A 26066-nucleotide genomic window follows, 5' to 3' on the forward strand; every position below is an offset into this window, starting at 1 on the left:
CTTTACCTCCTGTTCCCCTCTGGTACTTTCCGAAGAGGCAGGTAAGAGACATCACACATGGTTACTTCCTCCTCCTCATTTGCCTTTGAAGTTGCAGTGCTGCCTTTTAAGAGCAGCTTCTGTTCTCAACCACAAGGTCACGACACAGAACCCATGTCTGAGGGTGGCTAAAGCAGCTCTGGGAGTGGTGGGTGGGGACGGGCCACGGTGACAAAGCATCCTTGCTCAGCTCTAGGTCCCAGGGTCTCCTTTGTCACTGTCGGTAAAATATCACCCCCTGCTTCCAGATTCACCATAAATAACCTTCCTCCCTCTCTCCTCACTTTCATAGGGAAGAGGCCCCCCTCAATGCCTCAAGAATTGTTGACAGTCCTACTAAAGGCATTGGGCAAGAAGCCACAAGCCCTGTGGTACCTGTACCCGCTTGATTAGCTAAGGAATAAATCAAGCCAAATTGTTGACCTGGGCTGCCCTCATCATAACATGCATTGGATACGTTGAGCAACCTACCGCTTGCTAGAAGAAACCTGGAGAAACAATACCCAACCCAAATTACTACCACTTACAGGCATCCGTGCATTCTCTTGGCTTTATTTTCTGTAATAGCAATTCAACTGATATATAAACATTATGCTTTAAAACAAGCATAACAAAAGGAAGAATAATAGACTCTGTCACTTTGCCACAGCACGAGTGATTCAACCTACATAGTGCACTTCTCTAAGTTAACACAACTAAAAGTGGAGCAGATTGATCCTTAAAGGAAAGCTTGAGCAATAGAGAACGTTCATGAAGCTCAGGGCCATTTCAGATAACAGAGCAGGAGCTCAGTGCTCACTTCAGCAGAATTAGTACCATCAAAGACAGATTTCATTCACTCGAGAAATATTTATTGAGTGCCTGCCACACAGTGTTCTGAAGTTTGGGGATATAACAGGAAGCTCAGAGGTCTTAGTTTCTATTGATGTACGAGAGACAATAAGCTCATAGACAGGAAAGGGTAGAGTGTGCCAAGTAATAGGGAATAAAACAAAACAGGGTGTGGGGGACACAGAGCAGTGGGGTGGGAGTGGGTGGATTGCTATTTTCTTAGCGGTAGTTGGATGACCCGCTGGTAAGGTATTTGAAAGAAATGTGGGAGCCGGTCTTGTTGATATCTGGGTGGAGAACAACACAGGCAGAAGGAGTAGTAAGTTTCCTTGAGGAAGGAGCACACTTGGTGTGTTCCAGGAACAGCAACGGGCTAGTACGTTGGGAGAAAAATGAATGAGATGGGGAATGGGATAAGGGGAGATTTGAAAGGAAGCAAGTGGTCAGGCTGTGGACCCTTGCACTCTCAGTGAGCTGGGAAGCCAACAGGGGCTCTAAGGTGGTGAGATTTACTTACCAGAGTTGCTGTGTTACGAGCTGATTCGAGCTGATTCTACCGTAGACAAGGACTAACATCAGGAGACCCCAGGAATTTCAGGCAGTCAGACAGGAGAGGGATTGTGGTGGTATGGACCTGGGCAGAGTACTAATGATGGTGAGAAGTGATCAGATGGCTGGATATATTTTGAAAGTAGAGTGAATAGGATCCTCTGAGAGTTTAGGTATGAAACGAGGTCAAAAGAGTCAAGGTGAATGGCAAGGTTTTGGCATTTGTGAGCAACAGTCAGGAGGGGGATGCAATTTACAGGGATAGGGAAGACGCGAGAAGGACTAGGTTTTGTTGGAACTAGAAATTCATTTTTGGACCTCTTATGGGGGTGATTTCAAATAGAAGATGTGAATTATTGATCTGGACTTCAGGGGAGAGATTTGAGCCAGAGGGGTCATTATCATTGTCGTGGACTGAATGTTTATGCCCCACCCCCCAAATTCCTATGTTGAAATTCCAACTCCCAATGTGACGGTAATTGGAGGTGAGCCCTTTGGAAGGTGATAAGGTTTATTTGAGGACATAAGGGTGGGGGCTCTCATGGAGGGATTAGCACCCTTATAGGAAGAGACACCGGAGAGTCTGCCCTTTTTCTTTCTCCATCTGCAGGTACCAAGAAAAGGCCATGTGAGGACAGATAGGGAAAGCAGTCATCTGCCAGCCAGGAAGAGAGGCCTTACCAGAACCAACCATGCTGGCAGCTTGATCTTGGACCAGCTTGTACAAGCTTGATCTTGGACAAGCTTCCAAGCTTCCAGAACTGTGAGGAAATAAATTTCCATTGTTTAAGCCACTGAGTCTATAGTATTCTGTTACGGCAGCCCAAGCCAATCAAGTCAACCATACAAATGGTGACATTTGGCACCATGGGGCTACACCAGACCATCTAGGGCAGTAGTATAATTGAGAACAGATGAAGTCTGGGGGCTGAAGCCATACCGATGGGTGAGAAAATGAGAAGGAACCCAACAAAAAAAGGCATGAGAGGGACAGTCAGTGAGGTAGGAAGATTGCTGAGTGAGAAGGGTCCAGGTAACCAGGGAAAGCACATGTCTTAAGGACAGGAAGTGGTCTAGCATGTCAGGTGCTGACAAATCAAGTCAAAGGAGGGCTAGTTCAGATGTGGTGGTCCCTGGTGACCTTGACCAGAGATATTTCCATGGAGTGGTGGGACTGAAGGTCTGAATGGGTGGGTTCAAGAGAAACCTCAGGAGAAGAACTGGATACAATACTTATAGACAACTCTTTCCGGTGATTTTGTCAAAATGGAACAGTAGCTGGAAGGGGATTTTGACAAATATGGGGAGCTTAAGCTAAAGCATTGGGTAATCCAGTCTCAAAATAGTCCCAAATGATTGCTGAGGGCTGACAAGCAAGTCAGATGAGACACAGCTCAAATGCCATCAGTAATTATAGAAATATTTTTAGAAGGTTCAGATTTCTTTGACCAAGTGTTTCTGTGGCATTCTTACAGTCTGAATGGAAAATTATAACAAACAAAAAAGTGCACAGGATCTTTCTTTTAGAATTCTGCAGACACAAATCAATTTGGTTATGGTAATGTCCAGCTATCTAGCTGGAGCTTGTTCCTCTGCAGTAACCCACCCACTACAATGACTTCTCTGGCTTTATAAGGCACACTCTGTGCATGAGTTGGATGGTCCTCCCATAGTCTCTGTGGTATGCTTGGCCAGAAGCAAAAGCATCAATTTCCATTAGCAACTTCCTACTGATAGTATCTGGTCTCCAAATTCCAAAGAAAAACTAAAATGTTTCAATGTTCACAGCTAGACTCAAGAAAACATACTAGTGTCTATTTAGATGTGAGACATGTTGCAAATAGAAAAAAAAAAAGAGAGAGAGATCACACTGGAATTTAAATTTTCCATTGTTTTCCTTCTCTCTGCCAGAATAAGCTTGCCTAAGATTACTGATGCTTGCAAATATAATGGAAAAAGGCTGTTCTGATTTAAGAAAATCATATATGTGTATGTATGTATATATGTGTGTGTATATGCATATACATATATCCACACACATACATATGCATGTATACACACACAATTTCTCATAATGGATAAACCAAGGAGTGATCATTAGTATTACGAAAGAATTCACCAAGTGAACTCTTCAAGCAGCAAATGCACCTAAATTCACAGTTATAAATTATTTGACCAAGGTTCTTAGGAAGCAATAAAGGGGATCAACCAAAAGATTTAACAGCTAAAAGGTAAAGATTCAGTAATAACTCAAAACAAAACCAAAAAAACAGTCTTAAGAATCTCAAAGATAGTATGCTTTCCTTGCATTACAAAATACTTGTGCATTTGTTCTATTCTGTTTATTGGGAATTTATGCTTACCTATCTTGGTGCCCCTGTGTCAATGGACATTGAGTAGATACTCAGTAGCATATGACAGGAAATTTCTTATAGGGTCCATTTGAATGGAAAAATATTGATCAATTTGAGAGCAATTGCTTTGTCAGGAACAGATTTATTACGGTGTGGCCCATTTGACCACAATAGGTGGAATTTCAGCCCCAACTTAACCCGACATACACATTTTGCTGATATCTTTACTGATTTCAATTCTATCAATATTGTTTTCAATACATGATGCCCCTCTTACATGGCAAATTAAAAAATTAAACAGAAAAAGCATAACTATGAGTCCTGTATAGACCAGGACAACATGCAGAGTATCTCATTCACAAGACAGAAAAAGAAAACATGAATAAAAGGGACGCCTGGGGGGCTCAGCGGTTGAGCGCATCTGCCTTTGGCTCAGGGCATGATCCTGGGGTCCTGGGATCAAGTCCCGCATCAGGCTCCCTACATGGAGCCTGCTTCTCCTTCTGCCTGTGTCTCTGCCTCTCTCTCTCTCTCTGTGTGTCTCTGTCTCTCATGAATAAATAAATAAAATCTTAAAAAAAAAAAGAAAAACATGAACAAAGGACCTTGAGAAACAGACATTCTTGGTAGTTTGGGGGGGGGGGCAAGAGTTATAATTTACCGATAAAAGATGGAAGGAAGAGAAATGTGACTTTCATGCTGAGAAATAAAATCTAGGGTTATCCAGTTTCTAATTCCTGTGCCAAAGCTGCTATTCTTGATGACCTCGGTCAAATCATTTAATTCTTTCAATTTGCTCATCTAAAAATTCTGTAAACCTGCCAGTCCTCAAATATTATCCAGTTATTTTTGGTTATTTGATCTGTACTGAATTTGTTCTGTACTGTACGGAAATTTACATAAGTGATAGAAAGTACCTCCAAGCGGTAAAATCAAAGTTCCCTTTTCAATACAGAAGTATACAATGGCATCGATGTTATAGTAAATCGGGTATTGTTACTATTAAAGACCCAGCTCTCCTTCATCACCTGGTGACCAGTGCAGGGAAGTAGGAAAAAACACCAGAAGTCCACCTGCGTGGGGTCTGGTCAAGCTTGGCCAGAAAAATGTGGTGTGACCTTGGTAGGTTACTAAATTTCTTTTTTAAACAGCTTTATTGAGGTAAAAGAACACACAACATATTGTACATATTTAAAATGTGGAAATTTCGCAAGCTTTGATATATGCATATATCCATGAAACTGTCACTGCAGTGAAGATAGTGAATATCTGCTTAACCCCCAAATGCTCCAGTGAGCCCTTGGTATCCTCACCATTGCCTAAGCTACCACTTACCTGCTCCCTGTCACTATAGAAATCTCTTTGGGATTTGACCCATTCTTTATAGGTATAAGTGCAAGCAAATCCCTGCCCCGGGATTCCTACTTCATGGGATTTGATAAGACAGTGTATATAAAAGTGCTTGACAGTAGAATAAAACTACTGTATCATCCCTCCAGTTCATTAAATATCAATAAATATATTTATTGAGCACCCACTATATGCAGGCACCATAACAGAATTATAAAACAGCATTGAACGAAATAAGACACTTAATTCTTCTGGATCTTTTATCCTATTTGGGCAGAGACAGGAATGTCAAAAACAAATGATCACATACTATGTCCAGCGGTAATTAGTCCACTGTAGAGAAATAAAGCAGGTAAGTTGGTAACAAAAAAGGAAAAAGAGGGAGCCTGGGTGGCTGAGTGGTTGAGCATGATCCTGCATTGGGCTCCCCTTCGGGGAGCCTGCTTCTCCCTCTGTGTCTTTGCCTCTCTCTGTGTGTCTCTCATGAATAAATATTTTTTAATTTAATAAATTTAAAATTTTTTTAATTTAATAAATTAAAAAAATCTTTAAAAATAATAAAAATTAAAATTAAAAAAAAAAAGAAAAATTAAAAGGTATTTCAGGAAGGGTGGCCAGGGAAGCTCACTTCTGATTGAGGACATGTGAATTATCATCTTGAATAAAGGAGAAGCCATCCTTCTCACAGACATCTAGGAGATCTTTTCAAGCAAAGGGAACAGAAAGTATAAAAAGTCTTGGGCATCAGAAAGCTAGGATGTTAAGGAAACTACCAAGATGGAAATAATTAAGGCAGAGGGGCAAGGGAAGGGTGGCAGGTGAGGCCAGACAGTGGATGGCCTTGTAGTTTGAATGAAATGATGGACCATGTAGCACATGGAACAGAACAGTGCTGTGATGTGACTCAGGGGTTGGAATAACCCACTCAGGCTGCTCTTGGAGACTGCTGGTGGTAAGAGGGGTAGCAGGGAAACCAGGAGGAAGCTATTGCCGCAGTCTAAGCAAGAGGTGGTGGTGGATTAGGAATGGAAGAGGTAAGGAGTGTCCAGGGTCTGGATACATTTTGAAAGTGGGCCAATAGCTCATGATTTATTTTCCCCACAGTGGCTTTATGAATACCGAATAATGACAATATTTCCAATTTATGTAGTACTTAATAAAGTTCAGGAATGATACTGAGCAATTAATATAAATTAACTATTTTAATTCTAACAACGCTATGAAGTTGGTTCTAATTTTATATCTATTTATAGATAAAGAAACTGTGGCAAAGGGTAGTTAGGAACATGACCCACCTCATATAGTGGTAGGTGATAGAGCTGCTATATATATATATATATATATATATATATATATATATATTAAGATTTTATTTATTTATTCATGAAAGACACACAGAGAAAGAGGCAGAGACAGGCAGAGGGAGAAGCAGGCTCCATGCAGGAGGCCCCATGTGGGAATCGATCCCGGCTCCTTGGGATCATGCCCTGAGTCAAAGGCAGAAGCTCAACTGCTGAGCCACCGAGCCATTCCTAGAGCTGCTATATAATTCTGAGGGGTCTGGCTTCAAAGTCAACACATTATATGTTATATGACTTCTTGTATAAGAGAAATGATAGCTATTGTCATCCAAGTGAACCTTATCCAGTCAAAAAATTGAGAAACAAATACTATAATGGTCACTCATCAATAACTTAAGGTCTCAAATAAAAATTTCAGAAACAACCTTTCTATCTTTTGTTAAGAGCAAGATAAAGCAGTTTGCAGTGGAGTCACTTTTCATAGGTCCCCTTGGGTAAGGTCAGGCTACCTCTCCACTATTCCTAACCATGAACTCATTCATGGCACGCACCACTGAAGGCTCCCTGGAGGTGAACCTTTGGAAAAGCACTGACTCCAATATGGTGCTGGGCATGGAGGATTCAGAACATTAGGACTACCACTGCCTACCTTCTGATGAATTTTTTCTTTCTGGTACTTTTCTTTTGGTTCTTCTTTCATAAAAGAATAGCTATCTTCACTTGGTCAAGAGCCAATGGTTCCCTACTTTACCATCACTAAGAATTTCTGAGAGACATTCTGCTTTTCATAACTATTTCTCTATTGCTGGATCTTCCCCTCAGGTCTCCTGGGAAACAGGTCAGGATCTTATGGACGAAGAAATTGAAGCCTAGGAAGGATGAGCAATTTGCCTAGGGTCTCTGAGTGATGTCATGACAGAACTGGGATGGTAACGAGATCAGAATGTTCCTCATGTTTTTACAGAAGGCTTTGGGCTCAGCCCATGACAGGTGCTTCTGCTGTTTCATCAGATGAGACTATTATAAAAGAACTGGGCAAACATGTTGTGAAGTCTGCACACAGAGGGGTGGGCAATCACACATGTTTTTAGAGTTTCAGGCTACATTTTGCTTAATGTTCTATTTGGGCATACTTCAATACTTCCTGCCAATGGAGAAATCTGTACACATTAAGGAAAGTTGGGTTGTTCAGTAATACACCTGATTATAATTCTAACTTCAGGAGGCAACACATTTAAAATCTTTTTCTAGAACATCCGCTATAGTCATCCTAAGTACAACAGATGAGACATAAAATCTTTTATGAGCCAGTAAATAGAAGCTTCTGCGGCACCATGTTTCAAGCAAAGATAAAAGTACTCCTTTTCAATCCTATAAAATGGAGAGCTTTAGTCATTTATTCCTGGCTAAAAGAAGGAGAGAAAGCCTGATAGAGACAAATCCTCAGGTTTCTTTTATTCAAATCTGTCAACACACATGAGCAACACAGCCCCAACACCTATAATACCAATGTGTCCATGTGTCCTCCCTGCATGTTCTGGGAACATACATGCATGACGATGTATCAGGGCATACTTGGGCTTCAACTTCTTTTTAGCCCCCGGAGAAACAGAAACAGGACTTACAAATGGGAAATGAACTAACAGTTGGAGAGGCTGGTGTTTTCCTTGATCTTCAAAATGTTATCTCCCTTTTTTCCCATCTACACAGGATAAAATGAAAAAAAAAATCATTTCTAAGCTCATTGCTTTCCTAAGAAAACTAAGCCTTGAATGTTAACCACCATCCTTCACTCTCCCAGGTAATATAACGAGTTGAACGAGCTCCTGTGACACACAGCTTCATGAGGACTCTTCAGGGCTGAACAAGGAAAAGGCAAGATATGAAAGCTTTCTGTTTTGTAGTAAATTTTGCCCATAGGTTGGACAATGAAGTGCAAAGGGTAAGACAGATGCTTTAGGTTTGGCCCCTAGTTTGGAAATGATTCATATTTCAATCCATATAAGGTATAAATATTTCACCTTCAAAACACACTGCAGGCTTTCTCTTCAGAAAATTCATCTATTTCGATATCCATTTTGCATCACAGAGCATACTGGAATTAAAGGAACACAGGCTTAAGGTGTCAGGGAGTGTGGGTTCAAACGCTGACTGCCATGACGGTTCAGACGTGGTTCACCCCCATGAAGGCTGTTTCTTCATCAATGAAAGGGGAGTAAGACTGCTTTCTTTCAGGACTACAGGAGCAATTAGTGATATCAGTAGGTTTCCAGACACAGAGCAGGTGTTCCGTAGATGATTTTAGTACGAATTAAAATAACTTCGGTTGGTTTAGATGCCATTCTACCTTTTTTATCACAAAGACATTTCAAACATATGGTTTTCTATCCTCCTCCCTAGACAATAAGAGGATTTAGAATGCTTTTACTCTCATCACTCTCTCTGGTCTTATATTGTTTCTAGCTGGTATTTTCATTTTACTTTGCTTCTGACTCCCTTAAATGATTCGTTATGACTGATGCTTATTTAGATTTTACCAAAAAAAAAAAAAAAAAAAAACTTACCAGTTTATCTCCTCACTATCATTGCATACACTCTACTTCCTTCCTCCTAGGTTCATTATACTGTTTAGTAAAATATATATATTTATATATATACATATATATATTTATATATACATATATAACATAAACATATATATGAACATATACATATATATATATTTGTAGTTTTTTGTTTTGAAATAATGATAGATTCACAGAAAGGTGCAATAAAAGGTTCAGGGAGGTCCCAAGCACCTTCACTCTGCTTCCAACAATGTTGACATTTTGTGTTAACTATAGACAATAACAAAACCAGGTCATTGAAATTGGGACAACACATAGAGCTTACTCAGACTTATACAAGCACTGATGTGTGTTTGTGTGTGTGTGTGTGTGTGTGTGTAATCCTATAAAAATGAACTGCTACCCCAACACTACCATGTAATTGTACCACCATAACAAGGCTCCCCCATGCTACCCTTTCATACTTATTCCCCCCACCCCCACCCCGGGTAACCCCTGGAAACTACTAATCTATTCTCCATTTCTATAATTTCATCTGTATAGTGTTTTACATAAATGACATAGAACCTTTAGAGTTTGGGGCTTTTTTTCTTTTTTTGTCTGCATAATCCCCTTCAGTTTCAACCATGTTGTATGTATCAGTACCTTGTTCCTTTTATTCAGTAGAATTGCATGGCTTTGTTTAACTATGCACCCAATGAAGGATGCTTGGGTAGTTTCTAGATTTTGGTTATTACAAACAAAGCTGCTATGAACATTCATGTACAAGTGTCTGGGTGGACATAAGTTTTCATATTCCTGAAATAAATGCCAAAGAGTGCAATTGCTGGGTCATGTGGTAAGTCCATTTTTAGTTTTAAAAGTAACTGTAAAAAAAAAAAAAAGTAACCGTAGGGCAGCCTGGGTGGCTTAGCGGTTTAGCACCGCCTTCAGCCCAGGGTGTGATCCTGGAGACCCGGGATCGAGTCCCACGTTGGGCTCCCTGCATGGAGCCTGCTTCTCCCTCTGCCTGTGTTTCTGTCTCTCTCTCTCTCTCATGAATAAATAAATAAAAATCTTTTAAAAAAGTAACTGTAAAACTATTTTCCAGAGTGGCTGTACCACTGTACCATTTTATACTCCCACCAGCAATATATGAGTGACCCAGTTTCTCTGAATCCTTGCCACCATTTGGTGTTATCATTATTTATCATCTTAACCATTCTGACATGCATGTGGGATAGCTCACTGAGGTTTGAATCTGCATTTCCCAAAAGGCAAATGATGAATGTATTTTCCTGTGCTTATTTACTATCTTTACATCCTCTCCTGGGAAATGTCTCTTCCTGATTTTTTTCTCTATTCTCCAATTGGATTGTTTGATTTTTCCCAATTGAGTTTGAGAATTCTTTATATATTCTAGATACTAGTCCTTTGTCGATTATGTGATTACAGAGATTTTTTTCCCCAGACTATAGCTTGTCTTTTCATTCTCTTGACAGGGTCTTTTTTGGATGAGGCCCATTTTGTCAACTGTTCTATGAATCATGCTTTTGAGGTGATGACTAACAACTCTTCACAAAGCTCAAAGTCCTGAATAATATTTTGTATTTTGTATTTTTTTCTAAAGGTTTCATAATTTTGCACATAAGTCCATGATCTATTTCAAGTACATTTTTGTATATGGTTCAAGACTTAAGTTAAAGTCCTGGGTTTTTGTCTGTGAATATCCAATTGCTCCAGCATGACTTGTTGGAAAACCTATCATTCCTCCATTGAACTGCTTTTGCAATTTGGTCAAAATCAATTGGGCATAATTGTGTGGGTCTATTTCTGGGTTTTCTATTCCATTTCATTGATATATGTGTCTATCCCTCTGCCAACCCCACCCAGTCCTAATTACTGGAGCTCTATGGTAAGACTTGAAATCAGATAAATTAATTCTTTCCTCTTCATCCTTATTTGCCAAAATTGTTTTAATTATTCTAGTTCCTTTACCTTTTTAATATAAATTTAGAATAAGCTAAAAAAAACACCTTGCTGTAATTTTGACAGGAATTGTTTTAAACCAATAGATCTGTTTAGGGAAGAAGTGACATTTTTTACTTTCTTGAGCCTTCTAATCTACAAAGGCAGTATGTCTCTTCAATTATTAGGTTCTTGGTTTCTCTCATCAGCATATTTAATTTGCAGATTTTCAACATACATGTTTTACTACATTTATACCTAAGAGTTTCATTTTCTTTGGAGCAGTTGTAAGTGGTATTGTGTTTTATTTTATCTTCCTTTTGTTTGCTATTAGAACATAGGAATACAATGGATTTTATGTGTTGATTTTTTATGCTCTGACCTTACTAACTCACTACTTCTATGAGGTTTTGTTTTTGTTGTTGTTGTTTTGGTACATTCTTTGGGATTTTCTATTAGATAATGTCATCTGGAAACAGAGGACAGTTTTATTTCTCCTTTCTAAATGGCATGGCTTTGGGCATCTGGTGGTATAGTCAGTTGAGTGTCCAACTCTTGGTTTCAGCTCAGGTCATGTGCCCAGGGTTCTGGGGCCAAGCCCTGTTTTGGGCTCCACACTCAGCATGGAGTCTGCTTGAAATTCTCTCTCAGTCTCTCTCTGCCCCTCCCACTCATGCTATTTCTTACTCTCCAAAATAAATAAAATATTTTTTAAAATGGCATGGCTTGGGCAGCCCCGGTGGCACAGCGGTTAAGCGCCGCCTACAGCCCAGGGCGTGATCCTGGAGACCCTGGATCGAGTCCCACATCAGGCTCACTATATGATGCCTGCTTCTCCCTCTGCCTGTGTCTCTGCCTGTCTCTCTGTCTCTATGAATAAATAAAATAAAAATCTCTAAAACAATGGCATGGCTTTTATTTATTTTCCTTCTCTATGGCACTCGCTAAAACTTCTAGAATTATGTTAAGAGCAGTGAAATTGGACATTTTCCTCTTGTTCTCAATCTTAGAGGCGAAACATTCATCCTGTCACCATTCAGTATGATGTTAGCTGTAGGGTTTTTGTAGCTGCTTTTTGTGAGATGAGACAGTTCCCCTCTATTCCTACTTTGCTGAGAGTTTGTTTTATTTTTTTTCAAATAATGAATGGGTAGAAGATTTTCTTCAAAGGCTTTTTATGTGTCAATTGGTGTGATCATATGATTTTTCTTCTTTAGCCTATTAATATGGTAGATTATATTGATTGAATCTCAAATATTGAGATGGCCTTGCATACCTGGAATAAATCACTTGGTTATGACATATTATTAATTTCATACATTGTTGGATTTGATTTTCTAATATTTTGTTGAGAACTTCTGAGGGAAAATATTTATGCTACTAGTTCTTTCAGCCAGAGTTCTGTGAATGCTAAAGTCTCTTCATTTTGTTTATTTGAAAATGTTGGGCAGCCCAGGTGGCTCAGCGGTTTAGCGCGGCCTTCAGCCCGGGGCCTGATCCTGGAGACCCGGGATCGAGTCCCGCGTCAGGCTCTCTGTATGGTGCCTGCTTCTCCCTCTGCCTGTGCCTCTGTGTCTCTCATGAATAAATAAATAAAATATTTTTTTAAAAAAAGAAAATGTCTTCTTTCTCTCCTCATTCCTTTTTTTTAAAATATTTTATTTATTTATTTATTCATAGAGACAGAGAGAGAGGCAGAGACACAGGCAGAGGGAGAAGCAGGCACCATACAGAGAGCCTGATGCAGGACTCCATCCCAGGTCTCCAGGATCACGCCCTGGGCTGCAGGTGGCGCTAAACCGCTGCGCCACCGGGGCTGCCCTCTCTACTCATTCTTAAGTAATAATTTTGCTGGTTAAAGAAATATTGGTTGAAAGTGATTTCCCCCCAGGATTTTGAAGATATTATTTCATTGTTTTCTGACTTCTTGGCTTATAAAAAAGCATGCTGTTGTCAGATTTTCTTTCCTTTTTATATAACCTGTCCTTTCTTTCTGTCTGCTTTAAAGATTTTCTTTTGACATTTGTTGTTTTGAAGTTTCCCCACAGTGGGCCTATGTGTGGATTTTTTTTTCCCCCCTAAATCTTGCTTGGGATTTTGTCATGTTTCAGTTTTAAGGCTCAGGCCTGACTACAATTTTAGAAAAATTTTCATTTGTTATTTGTTCTACTATCATCTTCCCTCAATTATTCCTAGTCTTGTCTTCTGGTCTTGGTTGTCTTAGCCTGTCTCTGAACTGCCCTTCAGTGTTTTCTTCTTAATCTCTCCTCAGATTGTGAGATTTCCTAAGATTTATATTCTAGTTGAATATTTCTCTCTCCAGTTGAATAACTGATTGGGAGAAAGCTGATGTGATTCCTTTAGTTAACTTTGTGGGTAAATAAAGTTAGAAGCTAATCAATCTCGAACAGGAAATGTTTTTTTCACCATTTTGATGTGATTATTTCTAAATTAAATCTGTAATGTCCTACCTGAGAAAACAAAAAATGTAATTGACATTTTGATTTATTACTAGTGTCACCATTATAAATTCAGTTCATTGATAGAGTACTTTCTATATGCCAGGTGCCACATTAAGAGCACTACCTGTATGATCTCACTTGTTCTTTACAGTTATTCTACAGGCAGGCATTTATGGAAGATGCTCAGAGATTGAATAACCTGCCCAAAGTCACATACCAGGTAAGTAATGGAGTTCTGATGAAGTGGCCCTAATAACTACATCAGCAGCTTCTGTGACAGTCAGTGTCCTTTTTTTGAGGGGAGGGGACACCGTAGCTACAGGTCTGAATAGCACGGGACAGTGCTGAATACCACAAACAGAAGCCACCACTGTAGCTCCAACCCAGCTTCTAGAGGAGTAAGAGTGTTTAAGGCAGGTTATGTATTACTATGGTTACTGCCCTCATATAAGATCCATTCTTTTTTTCAAACAGCCAAATTTTATCACTCAAAGTCTAATTCAAATGCTATTTTTCATTAAAAACCTCCCAAGTTACCAAAATTGGAATTCCTTTCTTTCCCTTTTCAGTACAGTATAGTTGTTAGGCGTGTGGACTCTGGAGATAGCCTGTGGGGTTCAAATCCAGGCTTTGCTGCTCAGCGTATTAGATAAGGCCTGGCATAGAGTAAGTGTTGGCGCAGAGTCAGTGCTTAGCAAGTTTTAGTTACTATGATGGTATCTGTGTTCATGCTTTCTTATCCGTATGCCACCCCCATTAGAACACAAGCTCTTGGGTGGCAGGAAACCATCTTATTCTAATTTCCAAACACCTGCAGAATCCAAATTCTTCTCACCACTTCCTCTGCTAACACCTTCATCTCCTTAGATTTTTGCAAGACTTCTAACCGGTCTCCCAACTCCACCCATGCCCTCTTTTATCTGTTCCAAACCCAGTGGCCAGAATCCAATCTTTAAAACTGAAGTGATGCCACTGCTCATAGTTCTGCAATATGGCTGTCTCCATCCTGATGGGGCCAGCATAGTCCAATCTTTGCTGTTGTAAAAGCCTTACATTATCAAATCCCCATTGCCTTTCTGACTTCATTCCCTACTTCTCTGCTAATTTGCAGCTCCAACCACAGTGGTCTCCTTGATGCTCCCTGAAGGCTCCAGACATGCTCTTGCTCAGAGCCTGTGCACTGGCTGTTCCCTCTGCTTGGAATTCTCTGCGTGGCTGACTTTTCACACACTCCAGGTCACAGCTCAAATGCCATTTGCCCAGTGATGGTCTCCCCATCATCCTTTTTTAAAATGGCAGCTGTCACACCATCATGTCTTCGGCATGCTCTGTACCCATACGCCTATTTTATTTTTCTCCATAGAATTTATACCATCTATTATAAATTTTATTTACTTATCATCTGCCCCTACCAACAGAATAAAAGCTCCAGAGGATCAGGAGGTTGTGACTGTTTTGTTGATTGCACTCCAGAGTGCTTTAGTAGAAACTCAGTAAGGATTTGTTGAAAGAATGATTTTCTTTCTTCCTACCTAATATGAGCACCATATGCCCTGTAGGTATTTAATATGTATTTGTTAAATTGAACTCTTCTAAAGAAGGCTCCTTCATTAATTGACTTTTCTTAGGAAGGCAAATGGAAGCATAGGAAAATATGTAACTCCAGAATCATGCAAAACCAACCCAACTGATGAACCAAAGCATACAGCATCTTGTTCCAAAGAACTTTCTTTCCTAGGAAGATCTTCAGCTGCTATTGGTCTCATTCATTTGCCTTTGCTTTGTCAGTACCAGGAGCAATATGAACATCTGGTGCTAACTGCCCATGGTTGCGGCTGAGTTCCCCTGGGGCAGACAGTGGAGGACAGGTGAGAGGAAAACCTGGATTCCAGAAATGGGATGCGTGTGCAAAGGGGCGTGAAGTCATATGGCAACATCATCCACCCTTCCATTTTTGAATGGAATTTGAAGTTTTTAGTCTATCTAAATCTGTCAGGATGGAGGGCGGGAGGGTAGATGAAGGTGATTCTGGGATCACAGGGATCAAAAACAGGGATGGCACAGAGTAGCAGGTGCAACAGAGCTTGTGACCAGGATGCTCTGAAGCTCAGGGTGAGAAGGATGCCTATTCCCAGACATCTTGTGAGGGCCTTCCTAGTGATGTGTGCTGGGATTAAATACTCTAGTAAGGACTTATCCAGTCCAGACATTTCAAGCCTCCATGCTTTCCTAACAAAATATAATAACTACTTCCCATCTTTTATTGAGGACTGATTAAAATGCCTTCATGTGGGGCGCCCGGTTGATTCAGGTGTTTAAAGGCCGACTCTTGATCTCAGCTCAGGTCTTGATCTCAGGGTGGTGAGTTCAAACCCTGTGTTGGGCTCCATGCTGGGTGTGGAGCATACTTAAAAAAAAAAAAGAGCTCTCATGTGGCACCACATTGTGAAGATGTTTTATATCTTCCCTAGGGCATCCTGTGACCCTAATTCAGTGATCAACAGCAGCAGTAGCACTTGGGAACTTGTTAGAGCTGCATATTTTGGGGTCCCGCCTTAGATCCACTGAATCAGAAACCCAAGAAGCAGAGTCAGAATTGTGTGCTTTCACAAGTTCGCTGCTAATGTTTAAGAACCACTGTCTTCAATGAGAAGCGTCATGAGAAAGAATGCAGCAGGGTAAGTGGATAGAGACCAGCAGAGTAGGTACGATCTTACTCAGGGCAGGGCTCTCTCTGATGAGCAGAGGGGAGGGGGTCGTGCAGATGTGGGGGTGCCAGGTGTGAGCAACTGGATCCAAGCAAAGAGAACAGCATAGGCATGGTTTCTGAGGTGGGAGACTGGACCCCTGGAACAGTCAGGAGGCAGAATGGCCTGGTGTACCCACGGCTTCATGTGTGTAGTCTGATTTATGTATATTTTAAAGTCCCTACATAGCTACCATGTGTCTTTAGTTATACTGAAATTTCCTCAAATACAAGAACCAGATTTCATATATTTTCTAAATAACTCACCATGGCACCCTTAACAGTGCCAGAAACTGAATAGCTTCTTAATAAATGCATAAATATATAAATGGAGAAAAAAAAACTGGGAAGTAAGCAAAACATGTGGGGGAAAAGAAATGAAAGATTTATTTTGATCATGTTTAGCTTTATGCTACTGGGAGACATGTAGCCAGAGATGTCTGAAAGCCAATTAACACCTTAGAAAAATTCTAAAAGTGAAAAGTTGGTGGAAGTACCATTTTTAATGACATTAACCAAATTTTTGAGAATTCAAACTCAGCATGATGAAATTAGGAGCTTTTCTTGGGATACAATTAGATGTCAAACAACTTTCATTTTCTAAACTGGAGGATAGGGCTTGAGAAATGTGAAACAGAAAAGTAGTAACAGAAGCTGAGTCTGGAGACACCTGGGTGGCTCAGTGGTTGAGCGTCTGCCTTTGGCTCAGGTCGTGATCCCAGGGTCCCAGGATCGAGTTCCGTATCGGGCTCCTTGCAGGGAGCCTGCTTCTCCCTCTGCCTGTGTCTCTGCCTCTCTCTCTGTGTCTGTCATAAGTAAATAAATAAAATCACTAAAAAAAAAAGAAGCAGCTGAATCTATACCAAAGGTTTTTTAATTTTCCCTTACAATGTCAAGAAACCAAGTCAGTGCACTGTGCAAAGGCTAACTAAAATAAACAGAAAACTTGACAAATCTAATTGTCCTGCCTTGAAGAAAGAAACATTTAAGGTTTGTGGCAACTACCATAAGGCTGACTATACCCTCAAATGAGAAAAAAGGTAGGAAGAAAAAAGGTGTCCTGAGCCCTGCATAGGTTTGCTGGGTGGCTGTAACCAAGTCTCACAGACTGGGGAGCTTTACAATGCAAGTTTATTTTCTTACAGTTCTGGAGGCTAGAAGTCTGAGATCAAGGTGGTGGCAGAGCTGTTACCTTCTGAGGCTTCTCTTCTTGGCTTGAGGATGGCACCTTCTCCCTGTGTCTTTGCATGGTCTTTCTCTATACCTGTTTTACCTGTGTCTTTACCTTCTCTTCTTATAAGTGGGGAGGGAAGGGTATCATTCAGCCAATAACAGCCCCTAGGAAGGTGGTTCAAACTGACAAGAGGCTAAACACCATTGGAGGGGTGCCTCAGGGCTCGCTGGGCTGGCTGTCATTTCCAAAGAAGCTTCTGGATGGAGAGCGAGTCCACTGGTGGTCCACACAGAGCATCATCTCCACGCTTCAAGGCTGTTTAGTTGTAATCCCATATCCCAGAGCAAACTAAAAAAATATGGACAGGAATTCACCAGTTCTTTCGCCAAAGCAGACATATGTCTACCCTCTAGCAGTGCAGAACCGGTATCTTCCTATGTTCTCATACTCTGCCTGAAATACAAGAAGCTGCCAAAAAATCTGTTTCCAGATGTCAGTGGGCAGCCCTCTGGAGGCCACGGCTAGAATGACACCACCTAGGATGGAGTTCTATTTGGGTGTATGACAGAAAGCTAGCTTGCATCTTCATATTGTTTTCAGTGTTTCACAGAATATTCTTTAAAGGCTGATGCAAAAAATGTGTGGGAATTCTTACAGAATTCGATGAATGTAAAGGGTTATATTTTAAAGTCAGCTTTTAAGAACAAATTAACTTGGCAAGAAACTTTGAAGTGTGTAATGAATCTTCATTTACCAAAAAATAGTGAGACACAGGCAACGAATTCTTACGTTGAGTTTTCACAGTAAAGGAAAACAAAAGAGACAGATTAACTAAATCTTTCCCCCAAAGCATAGTTCAGGCAACATCTCTTAACGTCTCATCTCTTATTCCAACCAAACCATAGCAGGGCACATTAGAATACATCCTCTGAATTCAGATACTCCCAAACTCATTCCTGGAGAGAGTATAGAGTAACAGCTAGTATTATTAGAACACATTAAAAATTTGGAATTTTGCCTCCATGGGGGTGATGGGAGAGAGGAATCTCTCCCATTCCTTCTCTAAGTCTCTTTTGTCATTCAAACCTTCAGCCATGACCTGCCCCTCAAAATTTCCCTTCCAGCTGCAGTTACCCACCCTGATGAGATAATGAGTGGTCAAGAGCCAATCACCTAAGGGCCAGGTCAACTATCGAAACTGTATCAACTCTACCTGCATATCAGATGAGATCACCAGAAACCTGCAGAGTCCAAGAAAATGTGCCTCCTAACAGTGTGGCTTCATATGGGGTCCTGGGATTTTGAATTTTTATGTAGCAATATGAAAAACTTTCATAAAACAACTGTTATTACATAGAACTGTCTATTACATAATATGTTGTCAACAACATCAAGAGGCAGGAATTCTCAGGTTATAATGCTTTAGACTCTTCTTTCTAATGAGCTGGTACAAACCTGCTTTTAAATAATGGAATCCACTTGACTCATTAAATTTCCCCTTTTATCTTCTTTTTTTTATTTATTTTTTTTTGTCTTGGCTGCAATTACAGCAATTATCCCTATCTTAATTTTTCTGGCACACATTTTGTGCCCAACTGCTACTTGTGTTAATTCTTGTTTTAATGGTTCTTATATACTTTTATTGTCTTTGAATGAGCCCAATCAAATCTATTTTGGATGTAGAGAGATATAAATAACAGATAAATCTTGCCTTACTTTCTTCTGTTGCCTTGTGAAACCTGATGAAGGGTTCTTTTTTGAATAAGAGTATTTTTTAACATCAGAAAAGAAGGCAAAAACATTTTCTAGGTGTCTGGGTTAGGCTGGGGTATCACAGCTTTGAGAGAAAGAGAGATTTCATACTTGCTTACGGGAAGGTTGATCTCCTAAAATAGCTTTGGAAATGTAAGTCATCTTTCTAGTTATCTAACCCCATAGCTCCACCTGGAGTATCCAAATGTTTTATGTAAACTTTCCAGAAGATGACCTGCAAAATCTAGGTTTGGCAACACTCCAGTTGTACAGGGGGAAACAGAAATGGCAGACCCCAAGTCTTCTCCAAGACCCCTCTTTGTTACCACCTAACCAAAGACAGGCCCTGTAGAATAACGGCGGTGGCTGGGGAGGGCTGTGATCCTTAGAAGCCATCACATCTATCACTCTGGTTGATGTTTTTCTTATCTGCATCCTGTCTGCAAAATACCTTCAAGATATTGTTCAAAGGCACAAATCTCCTCACATATCCTATTAACTAAATGCTTTCTTTGAAGTCTGAAAAATCTGTTAAAGGGTTTCAACCCAGGAGTTAACAGCAAGAGATTTCGAAAGACATCTGATGAACTTCATTTTTTAAAATAAGCACAAGGAGCACCTGGGTGGCTCAGTCGGTAAAGCGTCTGACTTTGGCTCAGGTCATGATCTCGGGTCTTGGGGTCCAGACCTGAGTTGGGCTCCTGCTTCTCCCTCTACCCTTCCCCCCCACCTCAAGCTCTTGCACTCTTTTTCTCTCAAATAAATAAAAACTTAAGAAAGAAAACAAAATAAACACAAACCAACCATGAATCTACACAGTCATCTTTTACAAGAACATTCTTTCTTATGGATGAAATGAAAGCCAAGAGGGTAAGCTTGGATAAGTATATTCCCTTCTTTCAGAAAACCTCATATATGAAAACCCAAGCTTATGAAGGAAAATTGGGAACAATTACTCGCATTGCAAAACCATGCATCAGTATACCAGAGGATTTCTTGAAACATTCCTTTCAGTGGTTAATTCCCAGCCCCAACCTCATCTTTTTTCTTAGCTTAAGAGTCGATGCAGTTTACGAAAATCTACATTTCGGGACATTCATTCCATCGAGTGCAAGCAAACTAGGAGGCAATCCTTTTGACTCACTCAATGTAGCCAAATTAAAGTACTCAAGGACTTCTGTTGTATAGAGGAAATTTCTTCATAATCCCTTCTCTTTTTTCCTTCCCCCATGCCTGGTCTAGTGATGCTTTTAGTGTGTGTGTGTGTGTGTGTGTGTGCAAGAGAGAGAGAGAGAGAGACAGAGAGAGACAGAGACACACACAGAGAGACAAAGAGAGAGATAAAGAGAAAGAAAGAGAGAGAGAGCAGTTCAGCACAGCTCACTTTCAAATGAAATCTTATATAAAACTCCAATATTTCATGAGAAAACTCCACAGAACTCTAAAGTTCTAAGAAACATGGTCGAAAACACCTATATTGGCAGGCCATTCTCCAGTTCACTACCAAGTCTCTAGAAGTCATCAGTTTGTACCTGCTGGTCTTTATATTTTCAGAAACATGAGGAACAGGGGACATTCCACAAATATATTGTATTCTACAAATACAGGAAATCAGTTCATGTGTGCCAGTCAGGGTTCACTTGCAGAGCCTGACCTGACTCTGGTTAACTTACGTGAAAACAGATTTATTAAATGGCTTGCACCATCGTTGGGCTGAATTTTCACTGTAGCACTGGGACACCGCAGGACCTGTTTGACAATGAGGAAGCATCCTGCCACCCTGGACTGCTGTGAGTCCAAGCCTTGCTGCCTTGAGCAGGAAGCTATTCGTGTGGTCAGAGACTCACTTCAGGCCACACTTGTGTCCTTGGCACTAGAAAAATGGGATGCCTTGCATTTTGACTCTCAACATAAGCTTCAGTGACCACAATGTCCCTGGGACAATGACAAATGACGCTACAGAAAATCCAAAAGCCTCCACAAATGCCTTGGTCCCTCCCTACTTTTGGAACCCAGAACATCTGATATTCTGGAATGACTGTGCATTCCAGCCCCCCGGAGTGAAGGAAGGCTGGAGTGGACGACGCCAGTCAACCACCATACCCACCCATGCCTGTCCACTTAGTTCCACGCTAGAGAAAGCACTCTGCTAAAATGAGTGGGAAATATCAGTGAGGGAGACAGAACAAGAGAGACTCCTAACTCTGGGAAACGAACAAGAGGTAGTGGAAGGGGAAGTGGGAGGGGGGACCGGGTGACTGGGTGACGGGCACTGAGGAGGGCACTTGATGGGATGAGCACTGGGTGTTATGCTATATGTAGGCAAATCGAACTCCAATAAAAAATATACAAAAAAACCCCACTCTCCTTTTAGGGTCTCCTTTTAGGGTCGTCCCCTAAAAAGATCTGGAATGTGCCCCAAAACTATTGATCTGCTTTGAAAACTCTCTGTAAATTCTTGTTTTTATATCACATTTCAATCACTCCTGGTGCTTAAGAAAACAAATTTCATAAATGTTGCACTTACTCTATAGAGCAGCCCTTCTTAACATTTGTCTGAAATTTATTTCTCTTTCAACTATCCAAGGGCTAACCCTTCATGCTCAAACAATCGAGTACTCAAATGCGAGTCTCTGCCCTGGCCCACTTCGTAGATGGGGGTGGTTTCTTCAACCCTTTGCCTGAACCTCCTACTCTTGTGCACAGGAGGGAAGATTCTGGTAAGCTCGAACCTTCCCCCCCCCACCCCCCCTCCCCACTGAAAGTGTTGTCACAGAATGAGCACCCTACCCTCATTGTCACCATTTTGGAATAAAAGAACATAGAGATGCTCAGTAATTCACATGCACCGAGAAACTTCTCGCTTAATTAGTCTAAAATCCTCCCAAGCCATTTAAAATCGTTGTTTATTGAGGCTGAGTCTTGAGGAGGAGATTTGTTCCAGAAGTGGCAACACCTCTGGCTGCTGGGCTGGTTTGGGAGGTCTTTTTCCTGTCGCTCACCATTCAGAATACAGTCAACAAAGGCATCTGGCTGCAGCTTGGAGGAAGTTGCTACTGCTGTTCTTGTTTTCACAGGAGTTTTATTTTCAAATTCCTGAGGGCACCCAGAAGGGTGGGAACATCTTGTGGCTACCCTTTCCCCAAAGCCAGGCGGTGGAGCGGCCAGACCCCAGCCCTTGCCCAGGGTCACATTCCAGACAGGCATTCATAAGATGGCCATGATTAAAAGCAAAGGACTCCATCATTAAGACCGAGGCCTAATATCAGCGGGGCAGTTTTTCATGGAAATGACTTCTAAAACCGAGCTCCACTGCAAAGCGGTTTTATTTTGTAGACTTCCTCTCTCCCAGTCCTCTCTATTTTCACTGAAGACAGAGGGAAGGAGCAGTAGGATCAGTTCCACCGAGAAAGATGTCATCTGAGCCGTGGACGGGTGGAGGGGCAGAGGGCACAGACTCCTCCACCACTGCAGGGGTGAGCACACAGGGTGGGCACGTCGTAGGAACCTGGGCGTGTTGGGAATCACAACTTTCTTTCCTCACTCTCCTGCTTTGTGAATCTCCACGAGAGGCTAATTTTGGCTGCCGCTTGGGAATGGACTTGTGGGTTTTGCCGTCATTTGGCCATGCCTGCAGTCCCAGGGCCCTCTCCCTGACGGGAGGCTCGCATCCTGCACGCAGGGGGCTTGTTACACAGACACCAAGGAGGTCTAACTAACTTCCCTGTGCTGAATGACACCTTGGGGCACCCCCCACACCGTCCTTCTCTGGCCTCCATGTCTTCTGAAAGACTCCGAGACAGGCGACATACACCATGTCCCATGCCCCATGCCCAGTCCCCCTGGGCTCCTCCTAAATACGCTAATGTGATAGAAAGGAGGAATCAGTCAGGTGGAAAAACGATTAAGCAGACAGGTTTATCTCCAGGCACAGGCTGCTGAGGTGAGAGCAGGTCTCTTCCCCTCCAGGGTGCCAGAGAGGTCTGAGGAGGCTGTGCAGTCCCAGCCCCACTCTCGAGTCACCCAGACACCCCCCCCACCGCCACCCCCAGTGCAGCCTGTGCTGGGGGCTCCTTGTAAACATGAAGAGGCTCGGCCTCACTCCGGGCTCTGGGGCCACAGACCCTACGGATGGCAGGCGTGCTGTTCCAGGGGTGACACATGGGGCAGCCACCGGGGTGAAGAGAGTGAGGCACTACCTTAAGGGCATAATTCAAGGGGCCTCCCATAAGTCAGCTATCAAGATAAATAATATTTCCATGTGTTATTTTTTACAAGTCAAAAGCAACGTAAAAACAATCCATCATGAACAAAGTATGAAAAATTTTAAATAAAGACAGGATCAACGGAGCTTCAGGGCGAGATCTTGAAATTCTGCAGATGAATATAAAGTGACAGGGTCCAGATCCCAAAAGTTCTGTGGAGCACGGACAGTGGGTCTGCAGGAGGTCACAGCTCAGTCTGTCTTCCTCAACCCCGCTCCACCCCCGCCACACACACCACACACACCTGGTCCAAAGCCTCTCTGGGGCAGGTGGAGTCATAGCTGTGCTCCTCCTCCACCACCAGGTGCTGGGGGACACCCAGGGCTCCTGGTTCTGGGCTCTCTGGGGAGCCTGCCCTGCCCCGGAGCCTGTGTGTGCATATTAAGTAAATCACACTCGGGATTTTCCCCGAACACAAGGCTGAGCCAGGCCCCTGGCAGAGAGACTCTGTTTAGACTCTCCCTGACTCACACTTTCCTGTTTATTTCCCATCCAGGCTCAACTGAATTACACCACAAGGCCAGGTGCACCTAGGGTGACATTCCCAAACTGGCCACCAAGAGGCGATCAAGGGAAGCACCAACCCCCCTGATCCTGCACCAGCCTCATTCCTCCAACCGAGTCCTCTTGCTTGGGCAAACTTCTCATTCCTCTCCTCTCTGCTCACTGTATTCCTGTTTCTATCCAAGAGTTGTAAAAAGTCACAGGCCACAAGGTGTCTCTTGGAGCTGGAAGAGTAAACACCTTGGATGCACTTTTGTTTAATCTGCTGCGACTCTGCTCGTCAGGACTGTCACAGCAAGGTGTGCTGAACGCTTTGCGGGAGCACAGCCACTTCAGGAGAAAACACCAGTGATCTTCAGCAATTCCTAGGGCAAGGTTGTCCCTGGCTCCTGCAGCCTCTCTGCCCCAGGCTTGCTTCCTGAACATGGCCAGGAACTACCCGTGCTGCCAACCCTGCTTGGCGGCTAGAGGAAACTCCCACCCGCAAGACAAAGGAGCCATCATCCCTCAGGCTCAGTGGTCCCCAGGTATGGAGGGAGGCATGCAGGCAATTATTCTATCTTCATTTTATTTTGCAAAGCACAGGCTGTCTTTACAGGGACCTGCAGTTCACTCATTTCCTGCAAAGCACAAAGGAGAAATTCCACTCCCGGATTGGCTCCTGCTCCCTCAGGCAGAGCGGGACAGAGTACAGCACTGCGTCAAGCAGTTGGAAGGCTCCAGCCTGGGGCTAGGTGTGGAAGCCTGTGTCCCTGTGTTGTCTTGACCCTGTCCTGGCCCAGGATGTTCCTCGGGTGTATCACACCCCTGTGTGTCCCACTCCTTCAATTGTACGGGAGACTAAATAGGAACTGGAGGCCCACTTCAGCCATCAACCGTGTGACTTCAAAACAAAAACAAAAACAAAAACAAACCCCCCAAAACCAAAAAGCAAGAAAAGAAAAAAGCAGATTGTTCTTTGCTGCTTTCTTCTCTCATTGGTAAAATGAGGGCCCTGGATTAGTAATCTAAAGTGAACTATATAAAATTTAATGTTAAAATGTAACATTGATAATACAAATAACAATAGTTTGGGGTTTTCTTTTGGGGGGGTGGGCAGCAAGGACAATGTTTGCAACCAGTCTTCCTATAATCTGCAACCAAGGGAACAATCAGCATTCCTCCCCAAAGCTTTCAGCTCTTTTCTCCTCCAAGCAAGGCATTTGCTAAGTTTTATGTGGCATCACTTTGCTATCTTCTGTAGACGCCAGACCCTGAAGCCTTTTGTGGGCTGATCCTGTTCCTGTACCCTCTTACCCCATGACCCCAACGATCTGCAAAAATAAGTACTGGTCTGGAACATTGAAACAGCTGGTTAAGCTTATGAAATCGGCAGAGAGGTCTAAATCCTTATGAACTGTACATTTTGTTAAAGGCCAAAACATTTTTTTAAAGTAAAGTGAGACAGAAATTGAATTTCCAATATAAAAGAGCAAATGATAAGTGGTAAAGGCAGAACAATAGAATCCTTCTGCTTTCCTTAAATGCTTGTTGAAAGGAAAAGCTATGCCAAACACATGCCGAGCCCCTCCATCCTTCCATGCGGTGGTGGGAATAGCCCTGTGTTTATGGTTTCACTGTCACAGAGCCTGGGCCAAAAGACAGCTTGGACATGCTATTTCCTCAGCTTGCTGTTAAATTAGTCAAGTGTCGTAGTACTTGTGTTTTCACAAAACAAGACCTAATTAACATTTGGATGCAGGCATATATGTTCAGAAGTATAAAAATGTATATACGCAGTAAAAAAGGGGCATTGGAAACTGCCCTCTGAGGCTTACCTAGAGATCTCTCTTTTGTCTGGTTGGTTGACCTCACCACTGGAAGACTTGCTCGAGTTCGGCTGCCTCTGGAAAAAGGACTTGGAACTTCTCCCTCAGACATGGCTTCCAAAGAATCACCAGACGTCTCTGATAAATGCTCGACTGGGTCACCCAAATTGGGAGGCTGGGGACTATGAGACAGTTTGGGGCTTCTTGTCTGCAAAAGGCATTTGAAAGAAAGTAGGAAAATAAATGACTATTAATTATGCTGAAAACGTTTTCAATATCATCAAGGTCTGCCAATCTGGGCCAACAGTATGGCAGGGGAAAAATCCATCAGAGTGACTGGACCCAGAAAACTGAAGATCCAGTGGGTCAAAGTATCAATTGTGAAAGTTACTGGAAAAAAACACACCCCACATTGTC

At 42.1% G+C, this 26066-nt stretch overlaps 1 protein-coding gene across 16 annotated transcripts in view; it reads right to left on the reverse strand.

The window, feature by feature from the left end:
* The window catches only part of KIAA1217 (sickle tail protein homolog), a 733798-nt gene that overhangs the window by 110401 nt on the left and 597331 nt on the right, over nt 1–26066 (reverse strand). For all 16 annotated transcript variants that reach the window (XM_038529783.1, XM_038529780.1, XM_038529782.1 and 13 more), the window contains one exon: nt 25659–25857. In XM_038529783.1, the coding sequence (XP_038385711.1) occupies nt 25659–25857 (199 nt within the window). The remainder of the gene's footprint in view (nt 1–25658; nt 25858–26066) is intronic.

Source organism: Canis lupus, chromosome 2 (assembly GCF_011100685.1).
Source record: "Canis lupus familiaris isolate Mischka breed German Shepherd chromosome 2, alternate assembly UU_Cfam_GSD_1.0, whole genome shotgun sequence".
Taxonomy (NCBI): Eukaryota; Metazoa; Chordata; class Mammalia; order Carnivora; family Canidae; genus Canis; species Canis lupus.